We start from the raw sequence: 13,180 nt of genomic DNA, 5'->3' as shown, positions 1-13,180 counted from the left end.
GTAATTTTTGTCGTAACGAAGCCTATAATGTTCCAAAATCTATCCGAACGAGACGTCCAAATGGAGGCAACGACTCAATCTTCGCCGGTCCGCAAACCTTCGAAGACGACGTCGGCGGGGTCCGCTCCAGGTGTCCCCCGCGCCTTCGACACCGCCACGCCGATCCTTAATCGAGACTTAAGCGTCTCAAAAGCTCCGGTAAGCTTTCTTTTAAAACCGCGCAAGCGTTTTGCCGGCTCTGCTTCGAGCGTCAACGGCGGTCTCGCAGAGAGTGCTTTTGGTAGCGGTTGAATGTCGCGTGTGCAGTGATGGGGCACGCGGCCCAGTGATGCGATGCGCGCGGTGCTCGTGCCCGTGTACCTGCTGCTCGTATCCCCGATCTCCACATTGTCCTGGTAAGTACAAAAGCCCTTCGGAGATCTCGTCTTAATCCGTAAGGGTCCACTTATTATCAGACCCTTAATATACCCGAAATGAAACGAAAACCGATAGCTTTTCCTTTAATATTAACTATTTTCGTGCTTAAAACAAATTTACCCCAAAAACCCACGACCTTAATTATTTATTATACTACAAAATATTTAATTAATGAAGCTTGAAATAAATATAACAATAAAATATATTCACCAATCCACAACTCATATTTGGATATATTAGATTTCTTAAATTATCGCTTGCTAGTATTGTAAAACAAATATTAAGATTATAAATCAAAAGATTTTATAAGGACCTGAAATAAATATATCGTATATCATCAGTAAAATATTTTCTCAACTCCACAACACTGATTTAATGTTATATTCCTTATGTTACCTCTAGCTAGTATTGTAGAGCAAATATTAAGATAATAAATCAAAATATTTTATAAAAATTACTAGGAACATTTAGTTAGTTAGTAAGTTGCTTTAATATTTAGAAACCTTTCGATATTTTTTTTTGTACACATATATTTTCGGTAACTACATATTTCACGTATCACAAAATCTATTATTTTTTCAATAATACTTTATTTTTACATGCACCTGTTCAAGTCCTAATAAAAATATAATTTCTCTAATTTACCTTTAATTCCAACACTTTCATTTTAGTTTAATTAATGATGAGGCAATTAGTATAGCAGGAAACATAATATATTCAATATACATTTGCTATTTAGTAATAATTTTACTTGTTTATCCACATATTTTCGATAAACACATATTTCACACATTACAAATCCTAAAATGTTTTAATTAAATATGTTCAAATCCCGAGAAAAAATACAATTTCGCGAATTTATCTTTAAATCTAACACATTAATTAATTAAGCATGAAATATAATATATAAAACGTCCAACAATTATTTTTGTTGACAAAATGCATCCAGTTACGTCTTTAAGATGTTATGGAGCCAATACTAAAACTATTAATTAAGTTATTGATTTATTATGATTATTTTGATAATATTTAGTAAGCAACAAAATATATATTTTATTATTTAACCGAATTAAAATGCAACATATTTTAGGGCCTTGAATTTTGATAACGTTTCATCAGCTTTCTGTTATATTAATATATATTTTTGGCCATAAATTCCTGAAATCATTTATTAAGCAACAGTAAAATATACTTTAATGCCTTCAACCTTAAGCAGGCTTTGTTACTTTTTTTTATTATAGTGTATATTTCTTTAATTTTAACAAGGGTTACTGAGAATATTATGAATATTAACAATATCAGCAAGAATTTTCCTGTATTAAAACAAAAATTTTTTTATGATTCCAATTCTAAAAATAATTCGAGAATATTCTTTGTTGCTCTATGTTTTTATCGTTCCATAATAACATGGCTAAATATATAAAACCAATCCTCAATTAAGATACTTTTTTTGGTACCAATACTTAATCATAACGATTTAAAAAAAGCTTTAAATTAACATCAATCTAGTTTTTAATTAACTTCAATTTTTTTTATGTTTTGAACAGTCAATTTCAATTAAATCTTTAAATATGTTTGATGCTATATATCTTGCTACATAAATAACATGATTTCTTTTCTTCTTCCTACTATTTATTTCTTTTATCATCTAAAATCTGAGACACTATATTTTAATTTGACGTTTTATATGAAAACTCTATTGGTATTATGGTTTTAATATTCTGAAAGATAACTAATCAATCTTGCTGCTGATGACTCAAGAATTATCGAGGTAGAGGTAGGTAGAGCTCTATTATAGCTTTGATTAAAGTTCTTTAAAATATTTCGTAATATTTGGTTTAGTAATTAATTCTATTAAACATAACAATTGTATTTCAGATAATTGTCTATGCCAATAAAATTTAGATTTTTCTAAATTATATTTCATTGTTTCAGTTTTTAAACATTCATTATAGACTAGAAACGTGGAATTCAATAAATCAAGTTGATTTTATGGAAAAATTGTTCGCTACTATATAGATTTTCTTTAACTGCGATTTCTAAATTATAAAATAATTAATTTTATTTGATTTTACTTGATTTTGTATTACTATTAATACTTCTTATATAATAGAATTTTTGGAGGAATGAACTAATTTAGTTTACTATAATTCTAAATAATATGTTCTTGTGCTTGGCCAAAATGGCTTTATATTACTTTTGTTGATTTTTAAATAATATTTAACAACTGTAATTCTAAATTTAATTTATTTTCTGATTTTTTTTTACTTGTATCTTGAATTAATGATAATTATACTTAATAATTAGTCAATATAAACTAGATTTGCATGTACCTTCATGACGACCCATATTAATTTAGCTTAAATAACTTCAAACGATCGTTAATACATCAATCCACTCGGCATATTCGATTTTTTTTTGGGGTTTGACGTTTTTGCCTATATTCCAACTCGTTTAAATTCAGTATATTGACTAATTTACATAATTAGTTACCTGTTTTACACGTGATAGGGCCTATAAATCACATAATTGCATTAATATCAATACTATATGAATTACTATCGGTAATAGATCAAGTTAAAATCAGTCGTGTGTATCGATCTAATAATTTCATTCAGTTTCAAACGATTCTATGTAGTCACGGACCAAATAATAGTGAATAATAATACTGAAATAAGTTAAAGAGACTGTTAGAGGTATATTGCTGAAATCTTTGCTTATCAGTGGGTTCTTTTCTTACCGAAAGCAAGAATAACGGAACTGTTTACAAGTCGAGAACAAATATTTGGACAGAGATGCTTTGATATCACTTAGTTCGGTGTATATTTTCATATTTTTAAATTTGAATTAATCTGTAAGATAAATATTTATCATTGCGCAACTAATACGGGCATCATTCTTGAATGTATTAAAGATGCTCATAAGAATATTATATAATTTGTGTGGATTTTTGTTTGGATACTAGAAGGCAAACATTTGAACAGTATTATGTTATGAGTTTGCTACTGCGCACGTATTAAGTTTAGTTGTTTTACGTAAAGAAAATTCTGCCGATCTAACGATTTAAACGTAAAAATTTCAGTGATGTACGTGACGTTTTGATCGATCAGGTTCTACCACTTTTCAGGGGTAGAACTACAGTTAATACTGTCACTGTAGAACTGACTACATCTGAGTTAAGTTAAAGTTACTCACTACATAGTATAAAACAAAGTCGCCTTTTCTGTCTCTATATCCCTATGTGCGCTTAAATCTTTAAAACTACGCAACGGATTTTGATGCGGTTTTTTTCAATAGATAGAGTGATTCAAGGGGAAGGTTTATATGTATAATACATGCATAATATACTAAGGCAACATTGCTAATTTTAGAGGTTTCTAACGTGATGTCGTAAATTAACCTATTTTTTAGGCTTATTTAGCAATTAGCAAAAACGCTGCCTAACCCTACGAGTTAGATCAAATTAATGTACTACAATATTGTACACCATAAAAGGTCTATAAAAAAGTCCGCGATGGTATATGTTTATCTTTTAGGGATAACCCACATTAACCATTTTTATTGTTTACTTTATACGTGAGAAAATGGCTTATTTACGAAGCTATTTTAAGCAATACGGCATTAATCCTTATCGAATTAAGTACCTTAAATACAGTGTGCAATTAATATAGATCAATATGGTTCCTTACAGCATGTAAATTAAACAAATGTTTTCGGAGATATTACAAATTTAAAATTTGCGTTTAAAAATGTGTTTAAAAATAAAAATTGTATGAATTTAGATATTCCAAAGATAGCAGGAAATCTTCATAGTAATTATAGGGGAAGAGGAATTGTTTTACTCCAAATTTAATGCGTGCAGGCCAAGGGCAGTAATGAATGAACCAAAAATACTGGATCGATTTTAATCATATTTTCATTGAGTGACATAGGCATATATATTTTATGCCCGTGCAAAGTCGGAGCGGGAAGCTATGTTTTTATATACAACGTTCATATTTTTTCTGTAGTGTATTTAATTTAGTATCAGCATTGCACCCGTGCGAAGCCGGGGCGGGTCGCTAGTTATGAATATTTCGTACCAAATACTTAAAATTCCCTTACTGTAGCCTCTGGAACACTAACTTGATAAGATTCTATTTTAGCAGTATTTTACAAAAATAAATTCGACACATTACATGTTTCACCGTTATTCATATGGTACCTAAGTATGGAGCTTCCTTTGGTATCTAGTGTTTCGTAAACAGTTCGAAGCTGTTTAATGGTCATTGTTTAGATTCGCAACAATGGTATGAAATGAAATGTAGTAGTTTTCCTCGATATTTTAAAGATTTTGATTGACTTTTTTAACGATTGGTAACAGAATTAATGCTTTGAGGTTTCTCAGAACTAATACATCGAAAGATGATGAAAATTAGCTTCTGAAACCCCATTTTCAAAATTCAATTACTTCTGACGATAAACCTAGAACGTTCTATGGACTATTCGTCGTTCTGTAAATAAGTATTACTGGAGATATGGAACTTTAAAATCATCTATTAAGAAAAACCGAAATAACTTTTTCGGCAACATCATATTTACGTTGTCCCCTTAACAAATGTTTTCTTTTAATTACCAAATATCGTTATATGATTTTATGAGGTGGATTTCTTGATAAATATTTACTCTCTGGCTTGCCAGGATTTATCTGGCATATTGATTTACTTAGATATACATATCCATATAGCCTTATTAATCACATAGCGTTAGATCTGCGATCAACCGTATGCTTGCAACATGTTAAACTGATAAATGTCCCGAATATCATCGTACTTATTTTAAACTAGGACAATTCTCAACATTTTAATCGTTGACACGCCAAAGTATTAACGAAAATTCATTATGATGCATTGTTTTAGTTTACTATATGGCGATTTCTTTATTATATTTTTTCGTATCTAATATCTACATCTTTTTTCTGACGTATAATAATATTTTACGAGAAAAATCTTATCAATAAACAATGATATTAATACGGAAATATTTATGTGACATATTTACACCGTTTTTATTTATAACTACTATTATATGAGAACTCCTTAGATATAGTCTATTTAAAGTTTATTTGTATAAGCGTCATCAAGATGTTTAATGTATTACCTGTCGCTATTTGTAAATTCGTTTTAAGATCAGACAATATCTTCCTTCTCATTATATTCTAGTTAAAAAGAGACACAATGCTGTCTGATTACTTCGAACACGTAAACAAATGAGCCTGTCAAAGTCGTCCAGTTGTCAGACGTATGCAAAATTCATGAAAGCAATAGTGATAAGAGGTTAAAACTCTAACCTATAAACTATTGTGGCTGTAGTATTAACTGTAGTTTTTAGATGTAATATAATGTTAAAATAAATTATATTTGATAACATTTTTGTTCAATTATTTTATTTAGATTAGAATTTTGTTGTATGTCAAAGCCAAACTGAACTGAAACTGAACTGAATTTTGACGTTACAAGTAAACTTTGAATTGACTATATATTAAATTATCTATATAACTTGCAGTATTTTTATTACTAATGGCGTATTAATATAATTATGAAATTCATTTGAGGTTACAGTAAGTTATTTTCTTTTCTTTTTGGTATTTTCTTTCTAGAGAAATTTTGAATTAGCTTTTATTCTGAGGTAATTAGTACTGTGTATGAACAATTTGGTGGTGGATGAATTCAATATGCAGTGATTGACTCTCGTTTTAAACTTTTATGCCCCAACTGTCTTAACTCCATGTCTGTCTCCAGTTATTTATATTATTACTTGCATAGTTTTGGTTTTATTGTAAATTTGTAATTTCCTTGTTGGTCACTTGCTATTTTCAACATTTTCTATCTGTAGTATATCACATGTATAGATCAGGTAATGAACAGAACCTAAAACACTGCCTTGTGGTACACCTGCTTTTGTTTCTTTCATTGTTGAATAAGCCACGATAACATTTTCTGGAATTTATATATTGGCTAATTGTTATATGTTGATTCTTAAAACCAAACTGATTTACAGGTATTAGATTTTGATCTATTATTGGGTTTAGGCTTTTAACGGCAGTTTCCCAAATATTTTGTATATTATTGGTGAAATTGGCCAATAAGGTTTTGATTTTTATTACTTAATTTTAAGTAGTAACTTCGCTTTGTAGCTGAACTGCACGGTTTTATATTATCTCTCGCATCTTCGAGCTGGTGTTAATTAAAATAGTCATCCACCAATAATGTTAAAATTGGATTTGGATCTAGATAAGAGTCTTTATTATTATATTTCTTTTGGTAGATGGAAATATTAATATTTATGTAAAATCGAATATAAACGAGATTATTCAAACGATTAGCTCTTACACACGTCCGATATTAACCAGATCAGTTATTTAAATCGATATTAATTAAAAACTCACCGAAATTAGCGCAACTATGTGATTTATGCACTCCATCACGTGCAAAAACGTGTAATTAATTGAGCGAATTAGTTAATGTGGCGAACTGAAACGAGCTAGAACAAAAACAAAAACGACAGTGGCAAAAAATAATCAGATAAATTGAGTTGATTGATAGATTAATGTCAATTTGAATTTATTGAAGCCAAATTAGTACCGGTCTTCGTGCAGATACATGCAAACGTTGCTTATATCGATCGCTTATTAAACCTATAACTAACCATTAGTTGCGAGAAAAAAATGTGTTCAATTAAATGCCGTTAAAAGGCGAGGAAACAAGTATTGATTTAATTAATTTGCTTAAGAAATCTTACGAAATCTTATTCCAGATTGCGGTTTTGCCTACTGGAACGTCATAACTGGACTATGTTACTGAACTCTTTCTTAATTTGTTAAAGGTACTTTTATTAATCTGAGTGTACAGAATATGGACAAAATAATCTGAACGCCTGACTTTACTTTGATTTCAACTCCTTTTCTCTGGAACTCCCTATATTTTTTTTTATTATTTAATTATTACATTGTTACTAGTCGTTTACGAATAATCTACAACTTTTTTTTATGATATCTCTGGCGAAATAATGTTTATACATGTCGCTGCTGTATTTTTTGTGAACTCCATATGTCCATATAGGATTCAGTATTTGCTTATATGATAACAATTTATTATGTGCTATTAATTGTGATTTTCTTCCAATTAGCCAGTACATTTTCCAATATTTCAATTCCAGTTCTTTCCTTTTCTTCTTTATATGTTCCTTCCAGCGAAGTTTTGCATCGAGATTCATTCCGAGATACTTAGCGTTGTTACTATTTGGAATGATAGTGTTATTTAATATTACTGATGCTTGTATGGTTTATTTATAGGTGAACTGCACATGTACACATTTACTTTCATTAATTCTTATTTTCCAAGCTTGTGTCCAATTATTGTCACTTGCCTCTTGTAATTTTCGTGAGGCTTGTTCACTATTGTCTACGACAGCTATAATCGTAGTATCATCAGCAAATGTAGACATCGTAATATTTTCCATTTGCCAATACATTTTGCTATATTTCAATTCCAGTTCTATTCTATTATTCATTATATGTTCCTTCCAGCAAAGTTTTGCATTAAGATTCATGTGTTGTTTATTACCTTCGTTAATTTTTATTATCCAAGCTTATGTCCAATTATTTATATTGTTACTTGCCTGTTGTATTTTTCGTGGCTTCTTCATTATTGCCTCCGACTCCATATAATGATTCAGTTATTCTGAGGCTTGGAAACTGAGATATATTGAGAAATCAATTTGGTTATATTCTTATAAAATTCTGATGGTTTGGTTAATATTTCTGTATATTTTTTATGTATATATCTTTTTACAGAGACTCCCTAATCGACAATTCAACAACTAACAATCATCAGTATCAACAATTTACCATATTTGAAGACTGGAAAATACAGATTCCAATTCACCAATCGCTTGTTTTAATTATATCATAACAAGGCGTATGATACAGCAATAAAACAGTGAAATCACGTTAGCTAAGTTGATGACGTCAAAACGTCGCAATGTTGCCTCATTATTTCTGAGTTTTAGTTCATTTTGTTTCTGACAAAAAAATCTAATCTAAATAAAATAATGAAACAAATGCATATATTATCAAGCCTTTCCTTGATTGTAGCTTTTGTCGATGCACTTGTTGGGATCTTCTCCACCAGTGTACTATGGTATGGTGCGTTGTTCGTAACAATAACTGATGGTTGTTCCAAGTTCTTTAAGAGCCGATTTTCAAACCACAGCAAAAACATGTCATGGTTTATTTATCCATGGTAGACGCTCCTGGACTTAGAAGAAAACACTAACTCTGCACCAGGAACATAACCAGTCCTGTTTCCAACATGGAGAACAATTTATCTGCAATGTATTATCAATGAATATTATGTCTAACATAACCTCATCAACTTTTACTCCAACGTTTACGTTTTCCCATCAACTTTTGCTTTTTCATACTATTTTTATTATCATTTTGCCATGAGTGACCCAATGTCTTACTGACGATTTTTGTAGGCACATTGGAACATATCAGACAGCATTGTATCTATTTTTAACTAGAATAAAATGAGACAGAAAATATTGTCTTATCCTTAAACGAATTTAAAAAGTGCAGCAGGCAATAAGATTAGACTATATATTGTGTTCATCTTATTTTGTCCATCATCTGTATGTTTGGGGTCACTATGATGTTAAAATGTGGAAGCCATGAGAATAGTCTTCAGTATAGCATAGCATTAAACTGTTATGAGTACCATAATGTTGCCACCACCATATTTAAAATTACATTTTTGTAATTGTTATAGAACATTTTTTATAGTTTATTTTCGTACTAGCGACCCGCCCCGGCTTCGCACGGGTGCAATGCTGATACTAAATTAAATACACTACAGAAAAAATATGAACGTTGTATATAAAAACATAGCGGCCCGCTCCGACTTTGCACGGACATAAAATATATATGCCTATGTCACTCAATGAAAACATGATTAAAATCGATCCAGTATTTTTGGTTCATTAATTACTGCCCTTGGCCTGCACGCATTAAATTTGGAGTAAAACAATTCCTCTTCCCCTATAATTACTATGAAGATTTCCTGCTATCTTTGGAATATCTAAATTCATACAATTTTTATTAAATTACACATTTTTAAACGCAAATTTTAAATTTGTAATATCTCCGAAAATATTTGTTTAATTTACATGTTGTAAGGAACCATATTGATCTATATTAATTGCACACTGTATTTAAGGTGCTTAATTCGATAAGGATTAATGCCATATTGCTTAAAATAGCTTCGTAAATAAGCCATTTTCTCACGTAAAAAATAAACAATAAAAATGGTTAATGTGGGTTATCCCTAAAAGATAAACATATACCATCGCGGACTTTTTTGTAGACCTTTTTATGGTGTACAATACTGTAGTACATTAGTTTGATCTAACTCGTAGGGTTAGGCAGCGTTTTTGCTAATTGCTAAATAAGCCTAAAAAAATAGGTTAATTTACGACATCACGTTAGAAACCTCTAAAATTAGCAATGTTGCCTTAGTATATTATGCATGTATTATACATATAAACCTTCCTCTTGAATCACTCTATCTATTGAAAAAAACCGCATCAAAATCCGTTGCGTAGTTTTAAAGATTTAAGCGCACATAGGGATATAGGGACAGAAAAGGCGACTTTGTTTTACACTATGTAGTGAAGTTTTCATATTTTCCATCCCAGGAAAAAAACAAAAACTGGCGATAGTTTACTATCTCATTATTATTTGTAGAAAAAGCGAAAAAAATCACACTAATCTAGAAAATAATGTACAATTTCTACCACTATTTACATAATTCTCGTACTATTTAATTAAAGTTCGACACATGTGTATAAATTGTCATGATACGAGGCATGATATGTCTTTAATAACCAGATGTTGAAAAGAAAATGCAATAAATTATAGGATAATTTACTAACAGGAACGTGTAGAATTAATTACCGCACACAAACGGATAATTAAATGATAATTGTATGTCGGTTTTATTCAATTTTTCCTTATTTAATAGCGGAGACAAACGCTTGTCAATCTCAGCTGTTACATAAAGTGGCATTTTTATAAGTACTGAAAATTAATGGTTGGTATAACCGCAATCTGCGACATTGTTGATCCTAATATAATCAGATACGTTTTGTTTTGTTTCTTTTACTCAGTTCTACAGAATATTATCATTATCATTAATATTACGAGATCGTAAACTTAATAAAGTTTAAATTTGAGTTTATTAAAACAAATATATTGTAATTTTTAAAAAATTTTGAATTTATTTATCATATGGTCACTAGTCGTTACCACCTGACTAATAATTTATCTTTACAGTAACTTAAAACTAGATATACGAGTGTATCAAGGAGAGCCTATCGGTCCTATCTTAGTTTCTATGGTAATAATGTTTATGTGCTAAAAATAATACTAAATGTATCTCGCCACACTGAAAAGACACTCTTTTGAAACTGTGTCCAATTCTAGTTGTATTACTTCGATAGTGACATGAAAATTGTGAGTGTCCGCACGTCTCCTTGCAATTCTCTTGATATTCTCAGTGACGGTCGGTATCTGAAGCTATAGGTGGAAGTAATCAGTATTGTAGTAACTGGTGCACCTATAGTAGTTCCCAGGACTTGTTCTGGAAAACTTGTGTTGTATTTATATCACTTTTTGTGGAATATCCCTAATATTGAATTCTGTGTAGTATGTACTTAACAGTTCAAATAAAATCCCCGGCCGATCGTAGTAAAATATTAGTTTTTTTATTCAACATAATTCCCTTCAAGTGACTTGTAGTACGCTTTATTTATTTATTATTTCAAAATAGGCCTCAGTTTCGTCGATCACCTTTTCATTCGACAAATATTTCTTCCCAGCGAGCATTCTTTTGAGATCTGAGAACAGGAAATAGTTGCTAGGGGCCAGATCTGGAGAATACGGTGGATGAGGAAGCAATTCGAAGTCCCATTAATGGATTTTTGGCACGGTGCATTGTCTTGGTGAAGCAACACATTCTTTTTCTTCAAATGCGGCCTTTTTTCGACGATTTCGTCCTTCAAACGGTCCAAAAACGCTATGTAATATTGGTTTTGATGGTCCTTCCTTTTTCAAGATAGTCAATGAAAATTATTCCATGCGCATCCCAAAATACAGACGTCATAAACTTGCCAGCCGACTGTTGCGTTTTCAAATGCTTTGGAATGGGTTCCATCGTATACAGTTCACTCGGATGACTGTCGATTTTACTTCGGAATGAGATGATGGAGGCTTGTTTCATCCGTTGTCTAATATCGATGCAAAAACTCGGGTTTATTACACTTTATCGTCTTCAAACGCTGGTCCGAATTATCAACTCGTCGTTATTTTTGGTCAAAATTGAGCTCGCGCGGCACCCACTTTGCACAGAGGTTTCTCATACACAAATATCCGTGAATGATATGGTGTACACGGTCAGTTGATATCTTTAGTGTGTCTGCTATTTCATTCAGTTTCAATTTACGGTCATTCACAATCATTAGTTTCTATTGTTACTTGCTTGTAATTTTCGTGTGGCTTCTTCGCTATTGAATCCGACAACAGTTTTATTAACAAGTGTAGCCATTGTTATATTTTATGATATATCATATGTGTATAATGTACTACCCTGTGGTACACCTGCTTTAGCTTTTTTATTTTAGAAAAGGCTTCCTCTTATTTCTGTCTGTAATGTAAGGTTATATTTATTCAGGTTATTTTCTTTAGCTTATGAAGAAAACCGTCATGTCATACCTTATCGAACTCTTGTGCTACATCTAAGAAAATAGGTGAACATACCTTTTTAACTTCATAGGCTTTTCCAATTACATCTTTTATTCTATACACCCGGTCAATTGTTGAATATTATTCTTCTCTCTACAATATATTATAGATTAATGTCTTTTTAATCTAAGAACTTAATTTTTGAATATTAATATGTATACAGGTTTAATAGTCATATTTTAAATAACAATTTCTAGGATAATGCGAAATGCCTAAATAGTAACTAAAATTCTTTAATAAATTTTATTATATTATATACAACATTAGTGTCTCCATAAATTATATATTATTTTACTGAATATGCATACAAATTACAATTTTTAATGCATATTCTTATTTCTTTGTTTCCTAATATTCAATTATCCGAAATCGATATTAAATTAATTAATTCAATTAAAATAAATTAGTTGAAAGCAAATTATGTATTTAAAATATTTAGATGTATAAAATGTTCATTTATACCATTTAAATGTTTTATTTTCTGGGTATCATCTATATATGGTTCCTATAACTAACTTAATGTTTCCATTGCTTCTAATATTTCCAATATTAAATATTAACCAATAATGACTACAAATTGTATTTGGTTTTTTGTTATCTTACGTTTTATATATCATATATTCTCTTCTTATATTGCAGTAATAAAAGTGATATAGACAGCTGGCGGTATTTTAACTCTTCCCATACTCCAATAAAATGTTCATTATTTTAACGATGATGTGTGATGTATTTGAACATGTACCAAACTAATATCATTGAATAAATATTGTTTTTGTCAATATTTGTAGCAATTAACCGGATAGAAGAATTGTATCAACAAATGCAGCGTTTCAACTGAAATTCTTTTTACTAGGGATCGTGTTTGCTCAAGTATCTAATCACATTTATATCTCATTATCACTTAACTATACTTGTAAAGTAGTT

The 13,180-nt window shown here is 30.3% G+C and overlaps 1 protein-coding gene across 1 annotated transcript in view; it reads left to right on the top strand.

The window, feature by feature from the left end:
* Positions 1-234: 234 nt before the first annotated feature.
* Positions 235-13,180, top strand: part of Wnt6 (Wnt oncogene analog 6) — an 86,184-nt gene continuing 73,238 nt past the window's right edge. Inside the window, exon 1 of the mRNA XM_076415065.1 lies at positions 235-395. Coding sequence (XP_076271180.1) covers positions 334-395 — 62 coding nt within the window. The 5' untranslated portion in view covers positions 235-333. The remainder of the gene's footprint in view (positions 396-13,180) is intronic.

This window comes from Rhynchophorus ferrugineus, unplaced genomic scaffold (assembly GCF_030347505.1).
Source record: "Rhynchophorus ferrugineus isolate W39M unplaced genomic scaffold, kcgeb_rfMv2 rfM9, whole genome shotgun sequence".
In the NCBI taxonomy this organism is placed as follows: domain Eukaryota; kingdom Metazoa; phylum Arthropoda; class Insecta; order Coleoptera; family Curculionidae; genus Rhynchophorus; species Rhynchophorus ferrugineus.
The sequence above is the reverse complement of the archived record's forward strand: the minus strand, read 5'-3'. Positions and strand labels throughout refer to the sequence as shown.